This window comes from Mytilus californianus, unplaced genomic scaffold (genome assembly GCF_021869535.1).
Source record: "Mytilus californianus isolate M0D057914Y unplaced genomic scaffold, xbMytCali1.0.p SCAF_14, whole genome shotgun sequence".
Lineage (NCBI taxonomy): Eukaryota > Metazoa > Mollusca > Bivalvia > Mytilida > Mytilidae > Mytilus > Mytilus californianus.
In genome coordinates, this window is record NW_026262626.1 from 31,940,912 (window position 1) to 31,965,575 (window position 24,664).

Here is a 24,664-nt window from a genome sequence, read left to right on the forward strand (position 1 = left end):
TTATTATCTAATTAAAGGATTTCACTTCATAATTTTTTTTTATATACCGTATTTTGCGGAAAATAAAACGCACCCCTAAATAAGGCGCACGGCCGTTTTTTGGGGGAAGAAGTGTTTTTTTCCTTACATAAAACGCACCTGAATATAAAGCGCACCCTAATGAAAATGTAGTATGCATTCTACTGACCTTAGAGTAATGAATGTTCACTCGCTTTTGTAACTCACTGCGTAACATGTTTCATTTCTATTTTCAGATTGTTGAGAAAGTTGAAAGGCATTTTGATTATATGTATTTGTTTCATATTAAAGTAAAAAATGTTAATAAAATTATTATACTTTTCTTATTGTTTTAATGACGCCAAATTCATTAGTTGTTTTTGTCATCAATGGCCATGTGTTGACAGCTTGGGTGTCCATTGAACTTGTTGTTTTGATTAAAATTAGTTTGGTGTTGATTGCTCGTTAATTGTTTCAATTGGAATCAAGGATTTTAATCTTTCTTGAAAATGTATTCATTAAAGGTCACTCAAGCCATAAAACTGCCATTGTTTACCTTGATTATTACGTAATACCAGGTATACCTGTAGTCACATGTTAACTGGTCACGCATAAGTCAGGGGAAAACAAATTATCAAATTAAATTTGAAGAATTTTATTGTTGTCTATAAAATAAAAGTTTTAGTTTATTAGCTTCAAACATTTTTAAATTTAAACTTGGTTGAATACTACGAACAAAACCATTCAGTTTCTGCAAGTCATTGTCTATTTTTAACTGAAAGTGAGATGGGCCACGGAAAGGGGAATTCAAATAAGACGGCGATATATAAATGTCTTAGCATATTAAATTATGAAAATTAATATTCTTTTCTTCATTTCATACATCCGATAATATGTGGCTACAATATTTCATGAAGATATTTCATTTTGAAACACAATAAAACGAAAAGCAGTTACTCCTCAATAGTATATCCTGTATGGTACCTCTTTTCAAACACGCTTATCTTTCTTTGTTTATGAAACACTTTAAAGGGTTCATTTCAGCACATGGTTATCACCATCGTCATTAAAAGAGACTTGAAATATTGGAAAGAAACACAATCACTTCCTTTAATATTCCTTTAGGAGATTTTATTTAAAAACACATTAAAACAACAAACCATTACATATTTATTGTAAATACACAATTAATATCCTGTATGGTACCTCTTTCAAACACAGTTATCTTTCTTTGTTTATGTAATGAACACTCATGGTTATCAACTTCGTAAGCCAACAATGAAATAAAGAACAAATGATAAAGTATATATATTTTTATTCATAACAAAATATGCCACATGAACAATTTATCAAGTCACTGCAAGCACTTGACAATCTGAAGGTCTCCATAAAAAAAATCCAGATATAATTTTTTTTTCACACTTGCCCTGAAACACTGAAAATATACGTACATAAAGTGCACCTGAGTATAACACGCAGGGACAATGACAGAGAAAAAAACCTGCGGCTTATTTAACGAATTTAACGGTATATACATTGTAGCATTCACAAAATTAGTTTATACAAAATAACAAACACTTCAAACAATTTACCAAAGAATGTCTTTAAAAAAATCAGTTATCTCCCTTTGTACAGAAATATGGTTAAACATAAAAAATGCAGTACTCTAACATTGGATATGGATCATGATAACTCTGGACTTAATCATTAGACCAGAACAAAATTCGAACTTGATCTATAACTTGTCATGATAAAACTATATACCAAATGTCAAATCAATATCTTCAAGAACTTAGAAAAAAAGTGTGGAAAACTGATTTGCCGGACTGACGGATGGACAGTCGGACGGACGGATTGCAAACCTAAAGTCCCCTTCGACTTAGTCGGTAGGGGACTAATCAAACAAAGTTTAATTTTGGACCCTTTGGACCTCAATGTAGACCAATTTAAAAATGGGGCCCAATATCCAAAATAGTAATACAAGGTGAGAACCCCCCAAAATTAAAAATTATTGCGCAATACTGTGCAATTGAAGATTTCTTGCTATCACGCAATACTGTGCAATTGAAGATTTCTTGCTATTGCGCAATACTGTGCAATTGAAGATTTCTTGCTATTGCTCAATACTGTGCAATTGAAGATTTCTTGCTATTGCGCAATACTGTGCAATTGAAGATTTCTTGCTATTGCGCAATTGAAGATTTCTTGCTATTGCGCAATACTGTGCAATTGAATATTTCTTGTTATTGCGCAATACTGTTAATCTGTTATATATAATAATTTAAACACCCTGTTTGGTGTGCATCTCCTGCCATATCAGTATATGTTGCTTTTATATATAAATCAGAAATAATCAATGTAAAAATGGAAAATTTTTAGACAAAAAATATGAAAAAAATGCCCCCCCCCCCCCCTCCACTCCAATAAAAATTTGAAATATTTTGAAAAATATTGAAGAAAAAAAATATGAACCCCTCAAAAAAATTGGAAAACAAGCATTCTGAGAGTATTGCATAGTAATACATAGTCCCCTACCGGTTAAAAATTCATCGTACTGGAACAAAATGCTAACTTGATCTATAACTTGTCATGGTGTAAACTATATAACAAATATCAAGTCAATATCTTCAAGCGTGACGAAAAAAAGTGTGGAAAACTGATTATTAAGTGAATTTTCGAAATCCAAGGACCATAACTCTGCACAAAATCATCAGACTGGTACAAAATTCAAATCTGATCTGTAACTTGTCATGATAAAAATATATACCAATAATCAAATCAATATCTTGCTTGACGAAAAAAAGTGCGGATAACTGATTATTTGAGTGAATTTTCTAAGTCAAAGGACCATAACTCTGCACAAAATCAGACCGACACAAAATTCGAACTTGAACTGTAACTTGTCATGATAAAACAATACACCAAATATTAAATCAATATCTTCAAACACGAAGAAAAAAAGTGTGGAAAACTAATTTGCCGGACTGACGGATGGACAGACAGACAGACACAGACAGATGGAGTGGAAACCTAAAGTCCTCTTGGACTTCCTCGGTAGGGGACTAAAAAATTCCCCTCCAAACTTTTTGAACCCCTCCTTGGAGTAATTACCCCCAAACTCAATCCCAGCCTTTCCTTTGTAGAATGGAACCTTGTATTACAAATTCAGAGAGATCCATACACTTAAACACAAGTTATTGTTTGGAAACTAGAAATATGCTTGTTTTTGGCGACTTTTTTGCCCCTAATTCCTGAAAATTTGGGGCAATTACCCCCAAACTCAATCCAAGCCTTCCCATTGTGATATGGAACCTTGTGGTACAATTTCAGAGAGATCCATACACTTACACAAGTTATTGTCCTGAAACTACAAAAATGCTTGTTTTTGGCCCCTAATTCCTAAACCGTTGGTACCATAACCCCCAAAATCAATCCCAACCTTCCTTTTGTGGTATTGAACCTTCTGGTTAAATTTTAAAGAGATCCGTTCACTGCAAAATGTCCTTAAAATTACCAATTCAGGGGCAGCAACACAACAACGGGTTGTCTGATTTGTCTGAAAATTTATGGTAGATAGATCTTGACCTGATGAACAATTTTACCCCATGTCAGATTTGCTCTAAATACTTTGGTTTCAGAGATATAAGCCAAAATCTACATTTTACCCCTATGTTCTAGTTTAAGCCATGGCGGCCATCCTGGTTGTGGGCCGGGTCATCGGACACATTTTTAAAACTAGATACCCCAATAATGATTGTGTCCAAGTTTGGTTAAATTTGGCCCAGTAGTTTGAGAGGAGAAGATTTTTGTAATAGTTAATGGACGATGACGACGGACGCCAAGTGATGAGAAAAACTCACTTGGCCCATTGGGCCAGGTGAGCTAAAAATTGCATTAGAATCTTCAATGGGACATACAATACTAATGAAATGTGAAGTTAACTAAATCTCATCTTAGAAAGTAATATTTCATAATAATATATAGCAAATTATCATTATCTTCCAAGAAACATTCATTTTTCTATTGAGACAATTGAACATAACTAATTGAAGGGTTAATGCAGCAATAGTAAAATAGAATTTGGCCGCATGGTAAAAAGTAACATTTTGAAGAGGAAAGACTGATGAATTTTATGTCAGAATAATTATGTCCTAAACAGGACAAATTTTTCTACCAACAGTTACTTTGTTGGTTAGCATGATAAAATTCCAATGAAGAATGAAGGGTTAGTTCAACACAGGGTCAAGACTCATTTAAATGTCATTTTCCTGAATATGCATGTTGGATGTTAATCAAACATCAAATATGTCCCACTCTTACATGACTTCAGAAGTTTTGTAACACAAAATAACTGACTTCATTTGACAACAAATTATAATATGACAAATGGAAATTTGGGAGTTTTATACATTAAAATATACCATACATTTAATAACCTGGAAGAATTATAATTATGATAAACATTTAAAGCAAACAAGCTTTTAACATGTATACTTACTCAGTTTGAGGTCCAACATTATTTTGAGGCCAAAACTGAAACAAAGTACACAACTCAAATAAGGCTTGCAAATCAAAATAAAAAATACAAAGCAAATCATTACAGCAAAACCATGTAATTACATTTATGAATAACATAATCTTTTAATTTGAAAAAATACATGTCTAAGGTATTTATTCTGATAAAACTTTCATTAACCTATCAATTAACAAACATTGTACTTATAATCATTCAAATAAAATTATAATCAACAGTCTTGACAACAGTTTTTGAGCATGCCCACAAAAATTACAACTTAATTTGTTTTACAACAGATCTTTACAGATAACTTACTTGTGAAGCACCTGCTGAGTATGACGGTCGAACTGGACCAACACTGTGAGGAATTGCAAGTCCCTGCTGAATTGCTTTATTGTGAATGGCACTAGCAGATACAATTTGGGCTGATGACATGGATGCCATACTTTGCAATGCCTTATCCTTAGCTGACTGGTCCTGCATTGGAATGGACTGTTTTGATATTAGAATAAAGATTTATGCATGCATGCATCCATGTACCATATTACATAATTAAACTCAATTTAGCGATAGGAAATTCTACAATGCATTATTATGAACATTATTCAATCAATGTAAAATAAGAACCTACATTTAAGGATTGGTTAGTAGATAAACACCTATTATATCCACTGATTTGTAGCGCCAAAACAATTTGTTTACTTCCATTATACCATCAGCAAAACCCTGTTATAATGACAAATAATAAAAGACAGGCGTAGTGCCTGGATGCTTGTTGAATCTTCTTGCACTTGCAAAATGTCAAAGCCCTGTATACTGAAAATCATATCCCTGTATACTGAATGTCAAAGCCCTGTATACTGAATGTCAAAGCCCTGTATACTGAATGTCCAAGGCCTGAATGCTGAATGTCAAAGCCCTGTTTTACTGAATGTCAAAGCCCTGTATACTCATGATCAATGTCAATAAAATGAAATGTGTGGAATAGACTACTGTAAATTCAGATATTATTGCGTGCATTTATTATTGCGATTTTTCAAAAATGGACAAGAATGCGAGTTCAATTATTGCGATTTTAGAAAAATCTACATATAGATCAATGGTTTAGCTACCTAAATGCGAGTTCTTATTATTGCGGTACTAACCGAGTCGCATTATTCGCATTAATAAAAACCTCGCAATAATTTCTGAATTTACAGTATAACTCAATCAAACAACTACTCAATAACCAAATGACATCTAGAGGTCAAATTAAAGTTTTTGTTGATACACAGTTTATACAATATGGCAAGCTCTAAACTGCCCAACAGCCTGAATCACTCATCTGGTACAAAATATGCGATTTGATACTTTTTCCCCCTTCTATTCCTCCTATCAATCTGATTAAAATATGACTACGTGTCCACACATTGCTAACAAAGATCTGACAACACTCTGTTCTAGTAATTATTATATTAGCCAATGAAATTTCTGCCACCAAAATCTGGAAGGTGTGTATCATTATGACAAAACCAGAAGATCCCGAATGATCTTTAAAACAGAAAGTAGAACAGAGTGTTTTCAGATCATTGTTAGTGAAGCATTGACACAGGATCTGTATTTCAATCAGGTTGTCCTTTTTTAAGTGGTCAATTGACAATTTCGGCCAGTTTTACTTATTTGTAGATCTTATTTTGCTAAATATTTTGGCTTTTTACAATTTCTCTGGGTCTATAACAGTTTCTGCAAAAAATTCAAAACATTAGTAAACCTGCCTTTCAAGGGCAATAACTCTTATAAGTGGTCAATTGACCATTCGTCTATGTTGAAAATCATATTTTTTTTAACATTTTGACTTTCAAAAGATTCTCTCTATCCACTTTAGTTTCTTTAAAAGGGTAAAAGTCATCATTTAAAGGTAATTTGAGACCAGGTGAGCTAAAAGTTTCAGGTTTCACATAAACTCAACAATATCAGTAATGCTTGAAAATCAAGTCAAGGTCAGCTGAAACCTGTTAAATGAACATGTACACCTTACCATTATTCCATACACCAAATATAGTTGAAATTTTGCTTACATTATCTGAGAACCTAACCTAACCATCACTTAATATTTACCATGAACCGTGGAAATGAGGTCATGGTTAGGTACACCCTGCCACCAGGACATGTTTACCTAACAGTCTATCCATTCAAAAACCTACAATCAACACCAAATTATCAACAAGAACATTAAGATATGACATAAAACAATTAACTTAAGTTTCTCAATTAAGGACAGGCACATGAATATGTAGCTGGGCGTAACTAGTTATTCTTATAATCTTGATCAGTCGATTAATAAAAGATGAAGAACCAACAATAAAACCCTGAAAGCACTGGAAAGGCATTTTTTCTTTTTATAAAAAAATAATTGCTCTTAAGTCCATTCAGTATTGTCTTGTAAATAAAGACCCATAAATCATAATTTTTTTTCTATCATGCCAGCAATCTAAGGTACCAATTATGTATAATCTACAAACTCTAATAAATGTTATGCATTGCTTGGTAGCAGATTGCCAGATATAAGTCTATATTGAATGAAAGTCATCAGTTTCAGAGAAGACTTTGAAAAAGTTTATAGTGAACAAAGGATGCACAATGACAAAAACAAACTATAAAGAACTATTAGGCAGATTCCATAAAGAAAAGAAAATTTTCGTCAAAAAGAACAAATTAAGAAAAATAATACTAACTGTTATTTGAATGATAATATGTGAATGTTTTATTGAATAGTAATGTTAAATAAAGCAAGAAAACCAATTATTGGATATGATTGTTTCCATTAAAAGTAGAAATGATCAAAACAAGTTGAAAAATGTGAAATGTTTGACGGAAATTACTTCCCATTTTTTGACACAAGGTTTATGTTTTACAATGCTTTAAGTTGACACTGGTATAATGGTTTTTATTAGTGTAGTCTGATTATTCAAACATCCCTGTTTCCAAATCTTTTGCTTTTCTTTTGTTAAAAACATCTGTGATATATATTTTTTTTCAATTTCAAATACCTTGCTTATTAGATGCTCGTCTGTCAATAAATGTTATGATAGCAACATGTTCATAAAATCTTGCCACATCATTGTAGGTACTTATATAAGCCTGTTAAAATTGTATTTCATAATGTACATTAAACATACACATTTTGGATCTTTCAATTTACTTTATTTAATCAATAGTTTTATCAAATCTGTTGCTAACATAAGTTCTGTCAAACTTGTCACCTTATGTTAGCAACATTTGGATGTGCTACAATTTAGAGTTATCTGTCCTTGGTTGAAATCTTGTTAAATGTCAGGCAGCGGTATTTTGCAGGAGTTCTTAATATGACTTTCAACTAGGATAAGATCTCCAATGTTAGTTAAAAATCTCAAATATATATTGTCCGTCAAATTTATTTATGTTAGCACAATCTTATGTTAGCAACAAGTCCGTCAATATCTTATGTTAGCAACACTATTTAGTCTGTCAAATCTTATGTTAGCAACAATAATGTCCGTCAAATCTTATGTTAGCAACAAAAAAGTCCGTCAAATATTATGTTAGCAACAAAAAAGTCCGTCAAATATTATGTTAGCAACAATAAAGTCTGTCAATTCTTATGTTAGCAACAACTTCATTTCTGTCAAATCTTATGTTAGCAGCATTGTTCATGTCTGTCAAATCTTATGTTAGCAACTCCAAGATAATCCTTTTTTAAAGTTATTACAATTCCTTTTTAATTGGTGCAGATGTTAAGAAATATTTAATTCCAATTTGCCTTTCGTATTTAAGCAAGATATACATCCAAACCTTGAAAATACTGAAGATATCAGGATTGTTTGTGTTGCTAACATAAGAATTTTCCGTCAAAATGTCTGTCAATTTTGTCATGATAGCAACATTTTTTTAAGGTGTTCTTTATTTAAAAAATATAATGTGAATAGATCTATTTTTTGTCAAAAAGTGTTTACTTATATAAGTATAACATGTATTCCAAAACAGAACTTCATTGGTGTTGATTTTGTTAAACATAATTTTGGGAATTTTTCAACTTTCTTATTTGGAATCTGCCATTAGCCTACACATGTTTTGTTTGAGGCTTATAATCATATTGGAATCTCATTTTGCCGGTCTGTCTGCTTTCTAAAAGTGGCTGTGGATAAATTTAGATGGCAAGATACTACAGAAATACCCAGAAATGTTTTTGTCGTAATTCTTTTTCATATTTTGTTTTTCATTTCTTAACATTGCTGCTGCATATGGTAGAGTTAGTTTTTTCTACATACAATGAAGGGATAAAATATCTGGGGAATATGTATTTCCAACAGAAGAGATCTAGTTTTTTTGTGCATGGATGTAAACTGAATCAATGAATTAAATGTATCTAAATTTTATCCGTTCATTCCATATCAATTTTGCCGGAAAATCAGTCCTGATTTACAACAGTTTAAAATTACTCACAGCAGCTGATGTTTATTTTGTAAAGTTAGATTTAATCTAATACCTTAAGCTGTGCTTGTATTTCTTTTGCTTTCCTTCTTGCAAGAACCTGTATGTGACTAGAGACTTGTTTTCTAGTTCTGGTCTTTCCTGTCCGTAACTTTATATATCTTGCAATAAGTTCATTTCTTCCTGGAAAACATAGACGTAAAATATAACTTAAATACAAGGTGATATTCATGTTTTGTTTAGGGAAACAACAAAAATCATACAGGTGCACAAAATTAAATAAGAGGTGCACAATGGCATTATTCAAAAAGAGATTCTAGGAAAATTCAGTGGTTACAAAGGAGATAGGGACAAAATAAACTGCTTCGCTGAGCGCAGCTGGATACGCCCGCAGAGGTCCAACCCTGAACAGTTGGGGCAAAAATGGACACAATATTCAAGCTTGATACAGGTCTGAATTTGGATAGTAATTAAATATTTGACATATTATAGGTTTCTGAATAAATGTAGTCAAAGAACTTGAAATTGGTTATATGAATTGAATTTATATTCAACTAAAGATTTCTTGCTGTTGTACAATACACTGTGTTGTTGTGCAATACACTGTGCTGTTGCGCAATACTTAGTAAATCTGTTGTCAGACTATAAACAAATAAAATCTTATAACACGGAAACATAAAATCGAAAATTTATAAAAATCAAAAGGGAGCTTACATCAATAGATATAAACAATTTACCAAAGTTTCAAAATGCTTTCATCATTTTTGAGTTATTGTCTGAAAACTGGAAAATCACCCTTTTTGTGATGAAAAAAAACCCATAAATCGAAAACATATAGTCTAAAATTTATAAAAATCAAAAGGGAGCTCATGTCGATAGAAATAAACAATTCACCAAAGTTTCTTGCAAATTGGGGAAATTGTTTTTGAGTTATTGTCGGAAAACTGGAAAATCCCACCTTTTTTAATGAATAAAACCCCAAAACTCGGAAACGGTACATCTGAAATTTATAAAAAACAAAAGGGAGCTCATGTCAATAGATATAAACAATTCACAAAAGTTTGATGCAAATTGGTGAAATTGTTTTCGAGTTATTGTCCGAAAACTAGAAAATCCCCCCTTTTTAATGAATAAAACCCAAAAACTCGGAAACGGTAAATCCGAAATTTATAAAAAACGAAAGGGAGCTCACATCAATAGATATTAACAATTTACCAAAGTTTCATGCATATTGGTTAAAGCGTTTTTGAATTAATGTCCGACATGTTGACGACAGACGGACGGACAACGGTATACCATAATACATCCCGTAAACGGGCATATAAAAATCTAATAAAAAAACCTACAGAGAGCAAGCTCACATACCTTAGAGCATAACTGAACTACTGGCATACTTTATTTCTATAAAAATAAGAGGATGTTGTTTTATTGCCAATGAGACAATTGTCCTCCACAAACCAAAGGACAAGGACACAAAAAACTATAGTTTACCCAGCGGCCTTCAACAATGAGCAAAACCCATATTTTGTTGTTAGCTATGAAAGGCCTCAACATGACAAATTAAAAGGGAAAACCAATGACATGATTCATTATTTATTAGGAATATTTAAACTAGTCCCCCCACCCCCTCTTTTCCCTTTTCAAACTAGAGGCTCCAATGAGCCTGGATCGCTCATCTTGTCAATTGTGTGTAAAATTAATACAATGCAATGAGAATATATTTCAAGCAGTTTTCAGAAAAACGTAAAAAAATGTAAAATAATCCTTTGAAGGCAATAACTAAATATATGTATTGCTAAATACACTTTAAAAAATTAGCTTACACTTTGGGGTAAATATTTTTAATAATTGTTTATGTGTTTTTAGAAAAGGACAATATTGTCAAACAGTGCTTTTAATGTAAACTTAAATTTAAATTTTTAATAAATAACATATTCTTGGTTTAAATAAATGTGGATAGTGATCTGAGTTTTGTGGTAATAAGCATTGTGTGTAAGTCTCATAACATTTGGTTGAGGCTAACTTAAGTAGAGAACAGAAACTAAAAATTCAGCAATTTTTCTATTTGTAAACACGCATAACTCTAGAACGGTTGTGTATAAGTTTTATAACATTTGGTTGAGACAAACTAAAGTTAGAGAACGGAAACGAAAAATTCAGCAATTTTTGTGTTTATAAAGGGACATAACTCAAGAATGGTAAAAGTGACGCCACCAAATTCCGTACTCAATCTGTATTATGTAGTAATAAGCATTGTGTATAAGTTTCATAACATTTGGTTGAGGCAAACTAAAGTTAGAAAACGGAAACAAAAAATTTGTACTTGATCTTAGTTTTGTGGTTATGAATATTGTGTATAGGTTTCATAATGTTTGGTTGGGGCAAATTTAAGTAACAGAATGGAAACTAAAAATTTTGCATTCTATCGATTTATAAAAAGGCATAACCCAATAATGGTTAAAATGACACTACCCAAATTCAACTTGATCTGTGTTTTATCAGTGGAAGTCAAAATTAAACATTGATTGTATAAAGCATTGATTGTAGTTGATTCAACTATAATCATGGACAAAGGAAGATAACTCCAATTTTTATAAAATGCTCCGCTAGACGCAGCTTGATACGACCGCAGAGGTCGAACCCTGAACAGTTGGGGCAAGTATGGACACAACATTCAAGCTTGATACAGCTCTGAATTTGGATTGTGATTAAATATTTGACCCAGCATAGGTTTCTGACACAGAATGAATGTGGTCAAAGAACTGAAAAATTTGAAATTGGACTTTTATCTATTATGGTCCAATATCCAAAATTTAAATACATGTACGCGGTTAGATTCAGCATATCATAGAACCCCAAGAATTTTAATGTTTGATGAAATCAAACAAAAGTTTGGACCCTTTGGACCACAATAAGGACCAATTTGATAACAGGCCCCAAAATCAAAAATCTAAATACAAATTGTGAGACAGTATATCAAAGAACCACATATATTCCATTTTTGTTGAAATCAACCAAAGTTTAATTTTGGACCCTGATTTGGACAGATTCAGCATATCCAAGTACACCAAGAATTTAATTGATTTATTTATCTATTAATGGACAATATGAGCTAAGTTTTTAAAGGGGGTTGCTTCATCAAAAATAAATGGGGAATGTGTCCATGGGACACAGGTGATGCCCCTGCTTGCATATTACGTTATTAAGGGACATAACTCAAGAACAGTTAAAGTGATGCCACCAAAACTTGACCTGTGTTTTGTGGTAATAAGCATTGTGTATAAGTTTCATAACATTTGGTTGAGGCAAACTTAAGTTAGAGAACGGAAACGAAAATTTTAGCAATTTTTCCATTTGTAAAGAGGCATAACTCTAGAACGGTAAAAGTGATGCCACCAAAATTCAAACTTTACCTGTGTTTTGTGGTAATAAGCATTGTGTACAAGATTCATAACGTTAAGTTAGGCAAACTAAAGTTAGAGAACGGAAACGAAAAATAATAAAGGGGCATAACTCTAGAATTGTAAAAGTGAAGCCACTGAAATTCAAATTTGATCTGTCTTTTGTGGAAATAAGCATTGTGAATAAGTTTCATAACATTTGGTTGAGGTGCTCTTAAGTTAGAGAACGGAAACCAATTTCGAGACTTACGGACGGACAGGGGTAAAAGTTAATGCCCCCTCCGTTACGGCGGGGGCATAAAAATAAATAAATATATATATATATATACATGTCTAAACATGTGACAACTTTATGACAGACATTCTCCAATGGATAACACACGGTTATACAGGACTCACACCATAATACATATATATTTCGTCTCAAATATAGCTCAACAATGTTAGATCTTCATTTGCGTTAGCAAATTTTGTTCTTCCCTCAGCAGAATTTGAACCCTTGCATCTGTGACAATCGTGGCAAAACTCGCCTGCACTGTGTCCAGTGCCCTAGACCACTCGACCACCTAGGCTACATAAAAATGTAGCATTCGGTGGTCAATGTAATGGCTTTCATCGTCGGCTTTATCTAAGGTTGTAACACAGTTCATGATGTATAGTGGCAAGGAGATGGTGTACCTTTTGATTTGAGACGAATTATACATATATAGCATTCTGAAAATTAATTTATACAGAATAACAAACAAACCACAAAGTTCTTCAAAACATTTACCAAAAAAAGTAACTAGAGGCTCTCAAGAGCCTGTGTCCCTCACCTGTATCTACTGTGTTTTTGGAAATCATGTAAAATAAGGTTAAAATCATGATAAATAGTATAAGTTACCCAAATAATGATTGAGGCCAAGTTTGGTTTAATTTGGCCCATTAGTTAAGCAGGTCATCCTATTTTAATCTTACAATAGTTACTGATGAAGACCCCTTATCATTATTTAAATTAGTTTTTTTAAGTTGTGACCATTTGAAATAGTTTTTTTTACAATTTTCCCTAAGACTTCTATAGTAAACCCCTGTGTTCTATTTTTAGCCATGGCGGCCATGTTGGTTGGATGACAGGGTCATCGGATACATTTTCAATCAAGATACCCTACTGAAAATTGTGGCCAAGTTTAATTCTACTTGGCCCAGTAGATTAAGTGGAGAAGATTTTTGTAAAAGATTACAAACAATTACGAAAAATTTACTATAAAGGGCAATAACTCCTTAATGGTTCAATTGATAATTTTGGTCATATTGACTTATTTGTAGATCGTACTTTGCTGAACATTATTGCTGTTTTTACCGTTTATCTCTATCTATAATAATATTTAAGATAATAACCAAAAAAACTGCAAAATTTCCTTAAAATTACCAATTTAGGAGCAGCAATCCATCAACGAGTTGTCTGATTTATCTGAAAATGTCAGGGCAGATAGATTTAAACCTGATGAACATTTTTACCCAATGTCAGATTTGCTCTTAATGCTTTAGTTTCAGAGATATAAGCCAAAAACTGCATTTTACCCCTATGTTCTATTTTTAGCCATGTCTGCCATGTTGGTTGGCAGGCGGGGTCATCAGATATATTTTTAAAACTAGATACCCTTATGATGATTATGGCCAAGTTTGGTAAAACTTGTCTCAGTAGTTTCAGAGAAGATTTTTGTAAAAGATTACAAAAATTTACAAAATATTGTTAAAAACTGATCATAAAGGGCAATAACTCCTTAAGGGGTCAATTAACAATTTTGGTCATGTTTGACTTATTTGAAGATCTTACTTTGCTGAACATTATTGCTCTTTACAGTTTATTTCTATCTTAAATAATATTCAACGTAATAACCAAAAACTGCAAAATTTCCTTAAAATTACCAATTCAGGGGCAGCAACCCAACAATGAGTTGTCTGATTTATCTGAAAATGTCAGGGCAGATAGATTTAAACCTGATGAACATTTTTACCTAATGTCAGATTTGCTCTTAATGCTTTAGTTTCAGAGATATAAGCCAAAAACTGCATTTTACCCCTATGTTCTATTTTTAGCCATGTCGGCCATGTTGGTTGGCAGGCGGGGTCATCAGATATATTTTTAAAACTAGATACCCTAATGATGATTATGGCCAAGTTTGGTAAAATTTGTCTCAGTAGTTTCAGAGGAGAAGATTTTTGTAAAAGATTACAAAAATTAACGAAATATTGTTAAAAACTTATCATAAAGGGCAATAACTCCTTAAGGGGTCAATTAACAATTTTGGTCATGTTTGACTTATTTGTAGATCTTACTTTGCTGAACATTATTGCTGTTTACAGTTTATTTCTATCTTAAATAATATTCAACGTAATAACCAAAAACTGCAAAATTTCCTTAAAATTACCAATTCAGGGGCAGCAACCCAACAATGAGTTGTCTGAATTGTCTGAAAATTTCAGGGCAGACAGATCTAAACCTGATGAACATTTTTACCCGATGTCAGATTTGCTCTATTAATGCTTTAGTTTCAGAGATATAAGCCAAAAACTGCATTTTATCCCTATGTTCTATTTTTAGCCATGTCGGCCATGTTGGTCATGTTGGTTGGCAGGCAGGGTCATCGGACACATTTTTAAACTAGATACCCTAATAATGATTGTGGCCAAGTTTGGTTAAGTTTGGCCCAGTAGTTTCAGAGGAGAAGATTTTTGTAATAGTTAACGGACAACGACGGACGACGGACGCAAAGTGACGAGAAAAACTCACTTGGCCTTTTAGGCCAGGTGAGCTAAAAAAACAGTTTTCAAAATATCATTCCTCATTAATACAGTCATACATTTATCCACAAGAAATCCCATCAAAATGATGAAGGATTAAAAATCAGCTTATCAGTCAAACCACTAAGAAAACACAAAATTTTAAAAATAAATTTGTTACTCCAATTATAAGTGTATTAGTTGTTGAATACCACATGTTTTGTTTTCTTGATAATAGGTGGTAACTGCTGCATCATGAATTAATAGTAAATACACAACACCTATCCATATTCATAAATGTGAATATTTAGTTAATTACACATGTAAATATTTAATACAAATTGTGTGTAGTTTTTATAGGAATAAAAATTAAAATTTCAATTTTTTAAAAATAATAATAATAATAACGAGAATGGGTCCATAGTATACAGATGCCCCACTCGCACTATCATTTTCTATGTTCAGTGGACCGTGAAATTGGGGTCAAAACTCTAATTTGGCATAAAAAATTAGAAAGATCATATCATAGGGAACATGTGAACTAAGTTTCAAGTTGATTGGACTTCAACTTCTTCAAAAACTACCTTGACCAAAAACTTTAACCTGAAGAGGGACAGACGGACGAACGAACAGACGGACGAACGAACGGACATACAGACCGAAAAACATAATGCCCCGAAGTGGGGCATACTACTACTAATAATAATACATATAATAATAATACTTTATTTAAAGAGGGTTACACAATGAGCTGTAAAACAAAGCTTCCCTGAGGCCCTCATTAAATTCATTGAAATATAACAAACAAAGAATTACAAAATACTGTAGAAACATTAATTTTCGTGGGGTTAAAATTTCGTGGTTTTGTCTCTATATAAAATTTCATGGGGATTTAATTTCTTGGTTTCCATTAAATGGAAGTGATATTATATGTAGGTTAAATTTTCGTGGGGGTTTTAATTTCGTGGATATATTCTTTCCATGAAATAAACCAAATTAAATCCTACACAAAAATTTCTGCTTTTACAGTAATCAACAAATACACACATTTGCTAGTGTGTATGGAATTAATACATCACAAACTTTCCTTCATTAATTTTAATATTCAATTTCCATGCATAGTTTTCAAATGTTAAAATAAACAAAATTTCAATTAACTTCATTGTTCCTGTCCTGGAATGGTAATATCAAAAACTTGCCACAATCATCCTTACATGTTAACAAACTCAAGTTTTTTGCTTTATACATTTGTTTGTTAAGTAATATTATCTGTCCCTTTATCAGCATGAGATGACATAGCATTATTTTTGACACAGAAAGAATGCGGTCTAAGACCTTAAAAATTTGAAATTGGACTTTTACCTATTATGGTCCAATATACAAAATATAAAAACACAATTAGATTCAGCTTATCAATGAACCACACGAATTCAATTTTTTTTTTAAATCAAACAAATATTAACAAGCATTCTGAGAGTATTGCATGGCAATACATAGTCCCCTACCGGTTAAAAATTAATTGTACTGGAACAAAATGCTAACTTGATCTATAACTTGTCATGGTGTAAACTATATAACAAATATCAAGTCAATATCTTCAAGCATGACGAAAAAAAGTGCGGAAAACTGATAATTTAAGTGAATTTTCTAAGTCCAAGGACCATAGCTCTGCAAAAAATCATCAAACCGAAACAAAATTCAAACTTGGTCTGTAACTTGTCATGATAAAACTATATACTAATTATCAAATCAACATCTTCAAGCATGACGAAATAAAGGCGGAAAACTGATTATTTGAGTGAATTTTCTAAGTCCAAGGAATAATAATTACTCTGCACAAAATCATCAGACCGGAACAAAATTTGAACTTGATCTGTAACTTGTCATGATAAAACAATGTACCAATTATTAAATCAATATCTTCAAGAATGACGAAAAAAGTGCGGAAAACTGAATATTTGAGTGAATTTTACAATTCCAAGGACCATAACTCTGCACAAAATTATCAGACCGGAACAAAATCGAACTTGATCTGTAACTTGTCATGATAAAACAATATACCAAATATCAAATCAATATCTTCAAGCATGAAGAAAACTAGAGGCTCTCAAGAGCCTGTGTCGCTCACCTGTATTTACTGATGCTTTGGAAATCATGTAAAATAAGGTTAAAATCATAATTAATAGTATTAGATATTAGATATTATAATGATATCTAAGATAATAACAAAAAACTGCAAAATTTTTGTAAAATAACTAATTATGGGGCAGCAACCCAACAACAGGTTGTCAGATTCGTCTGAAAATTTCAGGGCAGATAAATCTAAATCTGATGAACATTTTTGCCACCTGTCAGATTTGCTCTAAATGCTTTAGTTTCAGAGATATAAACCAAAAACTGCATTTTACCCCTATGTTCTATTTTTAACCAAGTCGGCCATGATGTTTGGAAGGCGGGGTCATCAGACAAATTTTTTAAACTAGATACCCTAATAATGATTATGGCCAAGTATGGTTAAATTTGTCTAAGTAGTTTCAGAGAAGAAGATTTTTGTAAAAGATTACAAAAATTTACAAAAAATTGTTAAAAATTGACTATTAAGGGCAATAACTCCTAAAGGGGTCGACTGACAATTTTGGTCATGACAACTTTTTTGTAGATCTTACTTTGCTGAACATCATTGCTGTTTACAGTTTATCTCTATCTATAATAATATTCAAGATAATAACAAATAAAATGCTCCGCAGGGTGCAGCTTGATACGACCGCAGAGGTCGAACCCTGAACAGTTGGGGCAAGTATGGACACAACATTCAAGCTTGATACAGCTCTGAATTTGGATTGTGATTAAATATTTGACACAGCATAGGTTTCTGACACAGAATGAATGTGGTCTAAGAACTTAAAATTGGTTATATGATTTGAATTTATATTCAATTGAAGATTTCTTTCTTTTGTGTAATACACTGTGCTGTTGCGCAATACTTAGTAAATCTGTTTTCAGATTATTAACAGAGAATTAGCAATTGTGACCCCCAATTTTTCTTTGGAAATAGACAATTTCTTAAATCTTGAAGAAAAAATTTTGAAAAATAAATATTTGAAGAAATTTTCTTGTTAATTTCTTCAATCTTGAGGATAAAAAATTGTCCCCCCCCCCCCTTTTCCAAAAAAAAAATTTGAAGAAAATTTTCTTTTTGTGAAAGAAAACTAGAAAAATGCTTGTTTTAGACCCTTTTTGGTCCCTAATTCCTGAACGGTTTAAACAATTACCCCCAAAATAAATCCCAACCTTCGACTTGTGGTATTGAACCTTGTGGTACAATTTCAGAGCAATCAATATACTTATACACAAGTTATTGTCCTGAAACTAGAAAAATGCTTGTTTTGGGCCCCTTTTTGGCCCCTAATTCCTAAACAGTTGGGACCATCACATCCAAAAACAATCCCAACCTTTCTTTAGTGGTATTGAACCTTCTGGTAAAATTTCATAGAGATCCATACACTTAAACCTAAGTTATTGTCCGGACACCAAATGTCTTCGGACGATGACGTCACAGACGACATGATAGCAATAATTATATACGACCCCAAAATTTTTTTGCGGTCATATAAAAAGCTAAAACAATAACCCCCAAAATCAATCCCAACCTTCCAAATGTGGTATAGAACCTTGTGCTACAATTTCAAGAGATCCATACACTTATACTCAAGTTATAGTCTGGAATTGTTTGATGAAATCAAATAAAAATTTCATTTTGGACCCTTTGGACCTCAATGCATATTAAAGAACTACAAGAATTCAAGACTTTGATTTAAAGCCCAGTGAAATTGGTCAAGAAATAAGCAATCAATACAAGGTATCAAAAAAGTTATGTTTTTGGCCCCTAATTCCTAAACGGTTTGGGCCATAACCCCCATAATCAATCCCAAACTTCCTTTTTTGGTTGGAACCTTGTGGTAATATTTCATAAAGATCCATAGACTTATACTCAAGTAATTGCTGGAAACGAGAAAATCCTTGTTTTTTTTTTTGCCTCTTTGTGGCCCCCAATTCCTAAATGGTTTGGGTCATAACCCTTAAAATCAATCCCAATCTTCCTTTTTTGGTATGGAACCTTGTGGTACAATTTCATAGAGATCCATACACTTATACACAAGTTACTGTCCTGAAACAAGAAAAATGTGCTTGTTTTTGGCCCCTAGTTTCTAAAGAGTTAGGACAATAACCCCCAAAATCAATCCCAACCTTCCTATTGTGGTATGGAACCTTGTGGTACAATTTCATAGTGAACGATACACTTATACTCAAGTTATTGTCTGGAAACCAAATGTCTTTGGACAAAGCGACGACAACATCATACCATTATACGGCAGCAAAAATTTTACAGTCATATAAAAAGCGCACCTCAATTGAGAATATGTAATAAGTTTGAAGTTAATGTGACCAAAAATTTTGTAGTTAGACAAAAAGCACACCTCAGGCTGATTGATTGATAATGTTCTTTCCATTAACAATCCAAACTTTTCTGATTGGGTTTTTGGGTTCCATTAATATATCCTCCAGAACTAGAAATCAAAGAAACAACAGACACAGCTTCCTCTGCCTCATTTTTAAACTTATAGCTCGAATTTGACATAAGCGTCATTTCAGTACCAGAATCTATGACAAACGAGACGATTTTAATTTTGAAATTATCAATTTCCCCCACCTTAGTAGCAAGGTACCAACTTCACCTGCATATGGGATAAACATTTTCCAACTCATTCGGTATTCAAGAGCTGTCACCAGTGTTTGAGCAGAAAGTTTATGAACCAGGGTTATGTCAAAGAACGTCTCGTCCTTTTTCTAAAAAAAGTTCATCGGAAGATACCTAGACCTTGTTGATGAATATTCCGTATCAACTTCACAAGTAATACAGGACATTCTTGAAGCATAGATTCTAGGTTCTGACGTTGTTTATCATCTTAATTACTTGTTATAGTATTCTTTCATTTGTCTTTGTAAATTATTAACCTATACTGTTTAGTCCATTTTGGCGTAGCTCGGTACTTATACATCCCACCATTGTGTTATTGTGCTATGATCATGTTTTGTATACTTGTCTTTCATTTTTGCTTATGTGCTTTGTCTATATGCCATTTTCTTTTTCTTTGTTGGCATATTTGTTGGTTTTTTTTATAGATATAAGAAGATGTGGTATGATCATGAGTACCAATGAGACAACTCTCCATCCAAGTCAAAATTTATAAAAGTAAGCCATTATAGGTCAAAGTACGGTCTTCAACACGGAGCCTTGGCTCACACCGAACAGCAAGCTATAAAGGTCCCCAAAAATTACTAGTGTAAAACCATTCAAACGGGAAAACCAACAGTCTAATCTATATAAAAAACGAGAAACGAGAAACACTTATGTACCACATCAACAAACGACAACTACTGAACATCAGATTCCTGACTTAGGAAAGGTGCAAATATAGTGATTAAGATATAACGCAATGTTGACTGCCCTACCCCTATTTTGGACATTTTTACCTACAAATGTATTATGTCTGTTTGTTTTGTTCACACATTGTTGTCAGTATAATAGAATTTTATGCGACTGTCATACAGATGAGAGGTTTAGCTAGCTATAAAACCAGGTCTATCCACCATTTTCTACATAAGCAAATGCCTGTACCAATTCAGGAATATGACAGTTTTCCATTCTATTCGTTTGATGTGTTTGAGCTTTAGATTTTGCCATTTCATAAGGGACTTTCTGTTTTGAATTTTCCTTGGAGTTCAGTATTTTTGTTATTTTACTTTCTACCAGTTAACCGATAACGGGTCTGACCTGCATCTAAATGATTATATATTCCCTTCCATAGAAGCTAAGAAAAGATAAACGCAAGTTTCCCTTGCAGTGAGTTTTTTAAAAATTGCAAACTGTTTGAAAATATGAAGTGGTTACACTGCTGAGGTAAAAAATTGCTTACACGTTACAACAAAATATTATCAAGACTCAGACCAAAAGAAAATTTAATGAAAATGTTCCTTGTACAGCAAGTGCGGTAAAATTGCTTAAACGTTACAAAACATTATCAAGCCATAGACCAAATAATTTCCTCCAAAGAACACAAGAAAAGTTTGACTAAAAATATTTCTGTACAATGAGTGATGTAAAATTTCAAACTATTAGCAAACACCAAGCAGTTGCACTGCAGATGTAAATAGCTTACATCCTTCAATTCAACATTATCAAAATCTAGACCAAATATAAAATCATTCCTTTTCAAAGAACCCAAGAATAGCTTGACAAAAAGTTTCCTTGTACAACGAGTGTTGTAAAATTTCAAATTATCTGCAAACAGGAAGTGGCTGCTTGGCTGTTATAAATATTGCTGACACTGTACAACTCAACATTATCAAGCTCCAGACAAATATAAAATCATTCCCTTCTATAGAAGCCAAGAAAAGTGTGAAGAAAGTCTTCTACCAAAGGCCTTTCGGACATAGAGGAGCAGTTACTTAAGACTGGCTTTTGACGTTTCGTTGCCAAGCACTCAAGTAAAAACCATTAAGCTGAGAATGTACTTAATTTGTGCTATTACATTTCTATGTTCGGTGAACTGTGTGATTAGTGTCAAAACCATAATTTAACATATAGTTTTAAAAGTTCACATCATAATGAACATGTGTATCAAGTTTCAATTTGATGTGACAACACCTTCATGGTACATTTGTAAACTACCTCAATAAAAAAACTTTAACCCGATACTATACGTACAGAACAGACAAACACACTAATGGACAATCAAAAAGAACCACAATGCCCCTCCTCTATCATAGGCAAGGCATATAAATTGGCCAAATTAAGAGCTTGACTGTCATGCTTTTTTCCTCCAAACCGAACCATATAAAAATAGTTTATACCAGACCTAATAGAACTACATATCATTCTGGCCTGCAAAGTTTAGTTAAAATTGAAAGTGTTTTTTCAGAGAAAAGTTTATTGGGGACGGCTGACTGACAAAGGATCGAGGATATGATATGTAAAATTGTCTTGCCTCCCATTAATTAATGTTTTATTGCCATAAAGGCTTTTTTTCTTATTTCTAATGGCAGCTTTTAAAGTAAACTGTTGGGGTTCAGAATCAACTTAACTTTGGTTTAAAGAAATAGTCTTAAAAGGCCAGAATGAAAATATATTAATATAATTGTGCTGTCCGTGGCCAGATAAGAGAGATACCAATATTTTTTTCCTTTCAAGCTATCCCTAAATAATAAATCACAAAAAAGCTCTCTAAATGATAACAAATTATTTACTTTAAGTCTACTGTCAAAAATTTAAATCAGATATAAATTATTTACATATATATATATATATATATATATGCAAGTGTAATGAATAAATACTAATAAAAAAAAAAAAGTGAAAGATAATTGTGCAAACCCCCCTCCCCCAATTTTTGATACCCAAAATCAATCAATATAATTTTTCACACATGAAATGAAATGTAAAAAAATTCCATTCATGTATTCTTTCAAAATTATAATTGTATCACTCAGACTGTTAAATGAAAATTACACACAAATCGCTTCTCATACACTGCCAAAAATATGAACAATAACAAAAACATCATGACCTATTTTTTCCTTTGTCTGGCAACAAACCAATTCAGTTTTATTACGCAAGGTACCTGTGCAGGAAGATGTTTTATATTACCACTACACTGATTATTATTTTCAGATGTAGAACTTATCTTTTAAATTCTATTAAAAATATTTGGTAAATTTAAAAATATTTATTTAAAGTTGAGAAACACAAAATACTAAAAAGATGTTTGTCTAAGCAGCCTGTGCTTGACCTAAGGCTAGACATTAACATAAGACCTAAATTTGGAGGAAGGATATTAGTCATAAAAGAATGACTCATTGATCCAAGTAAGTTTACCTGGGGTTCTTACAGGAATATTGTCATATCATATTATTTCTTATCATGTAAACGTCACATTCAAATCTATAGTTTGTAAGTTTTACAAAAATGTTAAAAAGAATATAAAATATTTTGTTATTAAGATTTATTTTTTAAAATGATAGAAATATGATATTTGATCAAAAGGTGTCTAAAAGACATGTACAACAAGTAATGATTTGTGAATAGGCCATAATTTTAATCAGCTACAAATGTATAATCAATCTAACATTCAAATTCCTTATTTTATCATAAAAAAAAACACCCCTTCAATATATTGATGAAATTTCATTAGGATATAGAGCTCTGTTGATATTTATAAAGAATCAAAATCAAAAACATTAAACTGTGACAAAAAGGTGTCTAAAAGACATGTACAACAAGTAATGATTTGTGAATAGGCCATAATTTTAATCAGCTACAAATGTATAATCAATCTAACATTCAAATTCCTTATTTTATCATAAAAAAAAACACCCCTTCAATATATTGATGAAATTTCATTAGGATATAGAGCTCTGTTGATATTTATAAAGAATCAAAATCAAAAACATTAAACTGTGACAAAAACATATATTTTGATAGCCTTTCATGGTGCTTCTCATGTAGGAGTAGATAATCTTACCAAGTACAAAATGTACTTTTGAAGAAAAGTTGAGTGCAAAATAACTAATTATTGATTCATAATGAGTTATATTTTAGACCTTGTAGTTTCATAAAAATGAGTTATATATTTATGTATAAGGCTATAATACAACAGCATTATAATCAAGAATAGTGCAATATAAATCCTCAAAAACAGGTTTGGCCTAAAAAAAGTGAACTTAAGTGAATTCAAACTTAGCCTGGCATCCTGACCCAATCTAATACTTCGTTGATAGGGCCAGGCGTAATACAATCCATGTGACCAACTATCTGCGCTGAATAGGACTGAATGACTGTGCATGTGCATGTTCTATAAACAAGGAATATATCGATCGGATCGTTAATTAACAGTTGATTCATGATGTTAATCAATATAAACGTTTGAATTATATATGCTAAATTTTTCGAAATTTGCATTTCATATGAAATGTAAAAAAATTTTCAATGAATTCGTGACAATATAAATATTTCCCACCATGTGTCAAGAAATGATGCTATCCCACGATGCATCATTCTAACATCCAATTGCATAACCATGTTGTCCTATTCCACCTGGCTCTACTGTCGAGCAGTTAGTCAGCATCCCAGGCTAATTTAAACTAGCCTGTGTCACTCATCTGCATCTTCAACAATGGCCACTTTTTAGTAAAAATCATCATTAAAGGGGAATATCTCTATTAAGAGTTAGCTCACAATTTCAGTCATAATGACATAAATGTTGATCTTATCCTGCTGATAATTTTTCCTTTTAAAGTTTCTATTTATCTATTATACTTTAACTCCAATAACCAGTCGACTGAAGATTTCGATATTGTGGCTTATTTTTGGATCTTGTCTTGCTGATCATTTGTGCTATTTAAAGTTTCTATCTATCTACTACAGTTTTCAAGATAATAGGCAAAAATGGGGGAAATTAAAGGGCAATAACTCAATAAG

The 24,664-nt window shown here is 32.2% G+C and overlaps 1 protein-coding gene and 1 long non-coding RNA gene across 3 annotated transcripts in view; both read right to left on the minus strand.

The window, feature by feature from the left end:
- Positions 1–24,664, minus strand: part of LOC127724760 (uncharacterized) — an 865,500-nt gene that overhangs the window by 191,017 nt on the left and 649,819 nt on the right. The gene's annotated exons all lie outside the window — the stretch shown is intronic.
- Positions 1–24,664, minus strand: part of LOC127724697 (transcriptional enhancer factor TEF-1-like) — a 110,422-nt gene that overhangs the window by 72,724 nt on the left and 13,034 nt on the right. Inside the window, exons 3-5 of one of the 2 annotated variants that reach the window (XM_052231765.1) lie at positions 9,018–9,145; positions 4,829–4,990; positions 4,496–4,530 (exon numbers count right to left, since the gene is read on the minus strand). In XM_052231765.1, coding sequence (XP_052087725.1) covers positions 4,496–4,530; positions 4,829–4,990; positions 9,018–9,145 — 325 coding nt within the window. Of the gene's footprint in view, positions 1–4,495; positions 4,531–4,828; positions 5,006–9,017; positions 9,146–24,664 lie in introns of both variants that reach the window. The other variant, XM_052231763.1, reaches the window with a different exon arrangement.